This window comes from Cyprinus carpio, chromosome A19 (assembly GCF_018340385.1).
Source record: "Cyprinus carpio isolate SPL01 chromosome A19, ASM1834038v1, whole genome shotgun sequence".
Classification (NCBI taxonomy): Eukaryota; Metazoa; Chordata; class Actinopteri; order Cypriniformes; family Cyprinidae; genus Cyprinus; species Cyprinus carpio.
Window position 1 is genome coordinate 3,322,046 of NC_056590.1, and position 7,086 is coordinate 3,329,131.

The following is a 7,086-nucleotide window of genomic DNA, read 5'->3' on the forward strand; positions in this document are numbered from 1 at the left end:
GCAGGGCAGTCTCAGTTGAGTGGCCACTTTTGAAGACCGATTGGTTGCTGTCCAGGAGGTAGTTCTGTAAAAGAAGCATAGAGAGCTGGTTGAACACAGCTCGTTCAAGTGTCTTTTCAATGAATGGAAGAAGGGATACCGGTCTGTAGTTTTCTAGAAGTGCTGGATTTAGAGATGGTTTCTTCAGCAGTGGGCTTACGAGAGCCTGCTTAAATGCTGAGGGAAATGTTCCAGAATGAAGAGAGGAGTTGATAATGTGAGTAAGTGAAGTTATAACTGAAGAAGAAATCGCTTGAAGGAGGTGAGTGGGGATCGGATCAAGTGGGCAAGTAGTAGGATGACTGGACAGGATAAGTTTGGAAACGTCCGTCTCTGAGAGTGGAGAGAAGGAGGAGAGAGAGTGTGCATTAGTCGTTGTTAAGCTATCCTCAGTCTGCGCGTGTGGAGAATTGGTCGCTGATGGTTCTTGTCTTATTTGTGAAGAAAACTGCAAAGTCGCCAGCTGTAAGAGTCGATGGAGGAGGAAGAGCAGGTGGATTAAGAAGAGAAGAGAAGGTTTTGAAGAGTGTCCGAGCGTCACAACAGTTGTTAATGTTGTTGTGGTAGTATGATGTTTTAGCAGTGAAGACGTTTGCAGAGAAGGGAGAGAGGAGAGACTGATACACACTGAGGTCGGTAGAGTTTCTTGATTTATGCCATTTCCTCTCTGCAGCCCTGAGTTTAGAACAATGTTCACAGAGAACATCGGACAGCCAGGGGGCAGATGGGGTGGAGTGTGCTGGTCTAGACGATAGTGGGCAAAAGTTGTCCAAGCAAGAGGTTAGAGTGGAGCAAAAAGTGTCCGTAGCACTGTTCATGTCCAGAGCTGAAAACTGCGAGAGTGAAGGAAGTGAGGATGAAACCATAGAGGATAGGCGAGATGGAGAGAGTGAGCGTAGGTTCCATCGAAAGGTGACCTGCGTTGGAGCGTGTGCCGCTTCAGGAGTAAGTGCTAGGTTAGCAGTAATGAGGAAGTGGTCTGAGGTGTGCAGTGGAGCAACTAAAGAGTTGTCCACGGATCAACAGCGCGTGTAGATGAGGTCCAGCTGGTTGCGTGATTTGTGAGTCGATGTAGTAGACACTCGCTTGAGATCAAATGAGGCGAGCAGAGTGTTGAAGTCAGCAGCCTGGGGTTTATCTAGGTGGATGTTGAAGTCACCAAACTTCAACATCCTAAAAAATCTGAGCTAAAAAATCGGATAAAATGGAATAAATGGAATGATATAAAGCTAGAGGATGTTGATTCTATTTTAGATTTTAATAAACCACATTGATTTTACAATTTATTGAGTCTTGTGTCTCCTGAAAGAAAAAAACTGATTGTATAAAACACAAAATTTGATATTTGGTATGATTTGCTTATGCCATTTTGTATATTACTACTCAGACAAACATACACTGAACAAAATTATAAACGCAACACTTTTGTTTTTCCCCCCGTTTTTTCATTAGCTGAACTCAAAGATCTAAGACTTTTTCTATGTACACAAAAGGCCCATTTCTCTCAAATATTGTTCACAAATCTGTCTAAATCTGTATCAGTGAGCAATTCTCTTTTGCCAAGATAATCCATCCACCTTACAGGTGTGGCATATCAAGATGCTGATTAGACAGCATGATTATTGCACAGGTGTGCCTTAGGCTGGTCACAATAAAAGGCCACTCTAAAATGTGCAGTTTTACTGTATTGGGGCGTCCAGGGGGTCCAAAAACCAGTCTGTATCTGGTGTGACCACCATTTGCCTCACACAGTGCAACACATCTCCTTCGCATAGAGTTGATCAGCTTGTTGATTGTGGCCTGTGGAATGTTGGTCCACACCTCTTCAATGGCTGAAGTTGCAATGGTGTGAAGTTGCTGGATATTGGCAGGAATTGGAACACGCTGTCGTGTACGCCGATCCATAGCATTCCAAACATGCTCAATGGGTGACATGTCCGTTGAGTATGTTGGCCATGCAAGAACTGGGATGTTTTCAGCTTCCAGGAATTGTGTACAGATCCTTGCAACATGGGGCCGTGCATTATCATGCTGCAACATGAGATGATGGTCGTGGATAAATGACACAACAATGGACCCTCAGGATCTTGTCACGGTATCTCTGTGCATTCAAAATGGCATGAATAAAATGCACCTGTGTTAGTTGTCCATAACATACGCCTGCCCATACCATAACCCCACCGCCACCCATGGGCCACTCGATCCACAATGTGGACATCAGCAAACCGCTCACCCACATGATGCCATAGTCCATGCTAATGAGTCCAAATAGGACTCCGACTGTAATTTGCTCAGATTCTTCATCAGTTCTTAAAAGTATAATGTCGACAAAAACTTATAGAGAAGACCTGCTAGTAGAAATTAATTAAAAACTTGGTGGATGTTAAGGTACCTTGAAATGAGATAAAAATCAGTCATTAATAGAGAAATAATAAGAATAAGGCAATAAAAAAGATGTGAAATTAGCAGCACAGGTCAAGTCAAGTCAAGTCACCTTTATTTATATAGCGCTTTATACAAAATAGGTGGTGTCAAAGCAACTAAACAACATTAATTAGGGAAACAGTGTGTCAATAATGCAAAATGACAGTTAAAGCACAGGTAGGTGGTATTATAATATTGTAATATCAGTAGGGAAAAAAGAACAGTTTTAGGGAAGACACAGAAAGGAAGAAGTAATGATTTCTAGATTGAGGATGGGTCACACAGGACTAAATTCAACACTTGCATTAATGGGGAAGCACGAAAATGGTATGTGTGATGAATCTGATGTTTTTGAAACAGTAGAGCATGCGCTTTTTAAATGTAGTAAACATGAAGATCAGCATTAACGGTCTTTTTAGCAATATAAGGAAGAGACCAGTAAGACTTTCTGGGAAAGGGTTTGAGTGATAGTCAAATGTTTAAGGTAGTTTTAACATTTTTAGAGCTTACAGGACTAGACCACAGGGTTTAGTGTTTGAGGATGAGGATCATGATGTTTCTGCCCATCTCGGAGGCTGAGGAACCAAGTTTGGAAGCTGGAGGAGCTGAAAACGCAGCGCCAGCTGAAGCTTGGGCTCTGAACCTCTGGAGTGGGTGGGGAATTACAATGGCTTTTTTTTTTTCTTGATATCAGTACAGATTTATCACCCATGTGTGCAAGACATACAGTAGGTGGCGGTAACCACTCCTAAGGAGCAACGACGTACATAGTTATCAATGGCGCGAGCACCAGTGTTTCATTTCAGAGCCGAGCGCGACAACATCGTTCTGCTCCATCTTCAGTGAGCTAAAATTGCCAGTGACTGCTGAATCCTGAACTAACCAGATAAGGTTGTTTATTTAATTACTTTCACTGTGATATTTATTATGTTTTATCCATACTTATCATATATAAATGAATTTCGGTTATGACGACAGGTTGAAAGCAACAAACTGTGCTGTGGAGCAATGAAGGTCTTGCTACTCTTCTGCTGCCAGTTCCTTCACACTCTGGGGTAAATAATGTTTTTGTATTTTTGTATATGTGATTTTATTATATATATATATAGATATAATATATATATATATATATATATATATATTGATGTTTTCACAGCTTTAGACTGTTCTGTGATGAGTGGTAACCAAAAGCATATATACTCTGCAACCACCTAATTGATGTTTTCACAGCTTTAGACTGTTCTGTGATGAGTGGTAACCTGAAGCAGATAGACGCTGGCTCTGGCTCAGTGGTTGGAGTGAACAATCTTAATGAAGTGTTCGTTCTGATTGATAATGTCTTCACAAAGATCAGCGGGTCTCTAAAGCACTTCAGTATTGGTCCTGCTGGTCAGCTGGGGGTTAACCAAGCAAACAACATCTTTAAGTTTCAGAGTGGCATGTTCATTCACTTTCCAGGTGAAGAGTTACAGAGAGCAAAATAAAGTTGAGCCTAATCAGCCAGTTTACATGTTTTCAAATAGCCACAGTCCCTAAGACATCATCTTATTACAGATCTTATTAAACTGACTAAATTTCATCCAACTGTTGATTGTGTTAGGGCTTCTCAAACAGGTGGATGCTGGAGGTGATCAGATCATTGCAGGTGTCAATATGAATGATGACATATACTGTTTAAATATGGATGCTAACAACAAATGGCCATCCAGCACCACTCCTTGGGTAAAACTTAATGGAAAGCTAAAGTACTACAGCTGTGGTCCGTACAGCTGTTGGGGAGTGAACCGCAATGACCAAATCTACATCATGAAGGTAATGTCACATAAATACAAAAGCTTTAGTACACCAGGGTTTTATAAAGTAGATATCATGCCAAGGTCTGATTTTCTGATAAAACTGAAGAAATAAAGAAACTGGGGAGAAAGCTGCAAAATCATTTTCTTGATATGACCGTACGATGACTGACTGCATTGTGTCTCTTTTGGTCTTGTGCAGGATGTGTCTAGCAATGCCTGTTCTGGGTCCAACAGCTTTAAGAATATTCCTGGACTTCTATCCATGATTGAAGTAGCCACTGATGGCAGCATCTTTGGTGTCAACTTTCAAGGGAACTTATACCAGAGGTGAGATGAACAGTCATGATGTTACAAGTTTTATGATTAAAACGATTACCTCGTCAAGCACAATTTTTTTTTATTTTATTATTTTTTTTTTTTTTATGAAAACCCAAATGCTGCATTCAAGAAGACATGTGTTTTGTCTATTGCAGAACTGGAGAAACACATTCCAAACCTGAAGGCACAGACTGGATCTCAATGGTTGCCTGTCCCAATGGCCACAAGCATGTGAGCTTTGACCTGGGAGTGCTGTGGGTCGTGTGTGTTGACGGCTCCATCCGTAAATGTACTTTATAATCTGTCACTGCAACAACAGAGGGGCTCATTCATTAACCGGCAGGACACCACCCACACAAATAATTCAAAATCAAAATTAAGCAACCTTGAATGGAATAAACATAAAATTATGTTAAATTGCAGAGTCTGAACTTTACAGTGAATGTTGCCACTTTGATTAAATCCAAAGTAGTGCCGAGTTATTTGCTGATAAATGAAAAAAATATTCATAATTTACAAAAATGTTTTTTTTTGTTTGTTTGTTTGTTTGTTTGTTTTGTGCCATGTACTCTAATATGTCAAAAGTATCATACAGCTCAGATTAGTCATGTGTCATGTCATTTTAAATGTCTCATCGAGTAGAATAAAGCAAGCATAATTGTTTGGAGCTTTGAATAAACGGGAGCGAGGTTTTGTACAAGAAGTCACCCTCAGACCCATATGAAAATAATATATTGATGTCACCATTTTGCTTGTAACTTCATAAAACATGATCAGATGAGTCAGATCGCAATGAGTCAAGAGCTAAACAAAAGGCCCTGTTTTGTTACAAAATACTGTAACTTTTGGGATACTTTATATTATAACCATAAAATCTGAAACAAATACACACTTTTTCTCCTACCTTATTTCTGTCCTGAGATATGAAAAAACTTCTTGAACACTAATTAAAAAATTTATCTTGAGCACTCAAATTTTTCTTACATTTTTATCATTTTACAGCTCCGCCCCCCAACCTCCAGCCAAACCTGCAAAGACCATTAAGTGATATACCATTCTTTGACTGAAAATTTAATTGACATGTTAGAACCCTGATTTAATGAAAGATGTTTTAAATGTAGATGTAAAAAAACATGGTTAAACAGTTACTTAACTAAACCAATTTTGACTATACGTTGATATACATAACATGTAAAACCCATTACTTAAGAAAGCATGCTTTGTAAACAGAGTTTAAGTTTAAATTGTTAAATTTGTTTAAAGTTTAAATTATTGTTTACAGATTTTTTGACTGTAAATTGAAATAAACTTGTGTCAGCCAATATTTTAAGAAAAGAACTGAAATGGATCATCATTTTGAATTACATGTACAGCACTTAATAAAATAAAAAAAAAAATAATTAAAAAAAATAAGTTTAAATATTTTGAAAAAATTTGTTGCAATGATTTGAAATATATATGGTATCATGATTATGGCTTATAGCTGTAATTTTACAGTAAGCTATGACAATTTATTTATTTTTTTTAATCTGTGATGTTTTAAGGCTGTTAGTTACAGTGTATCATGTAAATATGTCACACTCATAAAAACATGAATTTCTTACAGACAATCAATATTAATTAGCCCCCCTCTATTTTCAAGTAATGCAATAATGTTTCTGTTTTAAATAACACCAATCTTAAAAACTAAAAACAGCAATACCAACATTTGTACATTTCTTAAAAATATCACTAGGTTCTAACACATAGTAAAATTTGAAATAATTAAAACATTTAAACTTATTCCATTTAAATAATAATAATAATAATAATAATAATATAATAATAATTATAATAAAGTACATTAAAAAAAAAATGCAAAGCCCACAATATCCTGCTACACAACTCAAAACATTAAGAACAAACTCTTCTCAAAATGCTAGTATGATCCACAATAGACACTATCATTATGCTATAAATCTCTGTGTAAATCACAACATCAACAAATCCAATTAATATCATCATTGCACTGCAAGTCTTCCACACACAAGGGTTTGGACAGACCAGTGGATACAACTCCAATTCATTCTGCATCTTGCTCCTTTAAAAGAGAGAGAGAGAGAGAGAGAGAGAGAGAGAGAGAGAGTGGTTATATATCACAATTGTAAGAATTACAATTTGAAGTAAAAGTGAAGTTGAATATGCACACCATTTTCCATGTGTCCTTTTTTCCATTTATTGACCAATTTTCGCACATTACTCCAGTTCCTTTTTTTCTTTTTTTAAATGAAACAGCTTTACACAATCAGATGGTAGCTAAATTTGGGTTGCTACAGATAAATTTAGACAAAGTGCCATAGACCTCATTCTGATTTTGGATACATTTAAAAATCAAAATATTTACTGGTACCTGCATACCTCTACATGTTGTGGATTGTTGTTGTCCTTTCTTTGATGTTATGATCATTAAAATAACACAGCGATCTACTTAACACTAGATAGTAAGTTTGTAGGGCAAACTTTAAAGTTG

General features: G+C 37.5%; 1 protein-coding gene across 1 annotated transcript; it reads left to right on the forward strand.

The window, feature by feature from the left end:
- Nucleotides 1-3,250: 3,250 nt before the first annotated feature.
- On the forward strand, nt 3,251-4,929 carry LOC109071373 (fish-egg lectin-like). The gene is made up of 6 exons (XM_042776083.1): nt 3,251-3,354; nt 3,442-3,517; nt 3,694-3,921; nt 4,064-4,275; nt 4,459-4,586; nt 4,733-4,929. Exons 2-6 carry the CDS (start codon nt 3,472-3,474, stop codon nt 4,875-4,877), a joined length of 759 nt encoding a protein of 252 aa, XP_042632017.1. The 5' UTR covers nt 3,251-3,354; nt 3,442-3,471; the 3' UTR covers nt 4,878-4,929.
- Nucleotides 4,930-7,086: the final 2,157 nt, after the last annotated feature.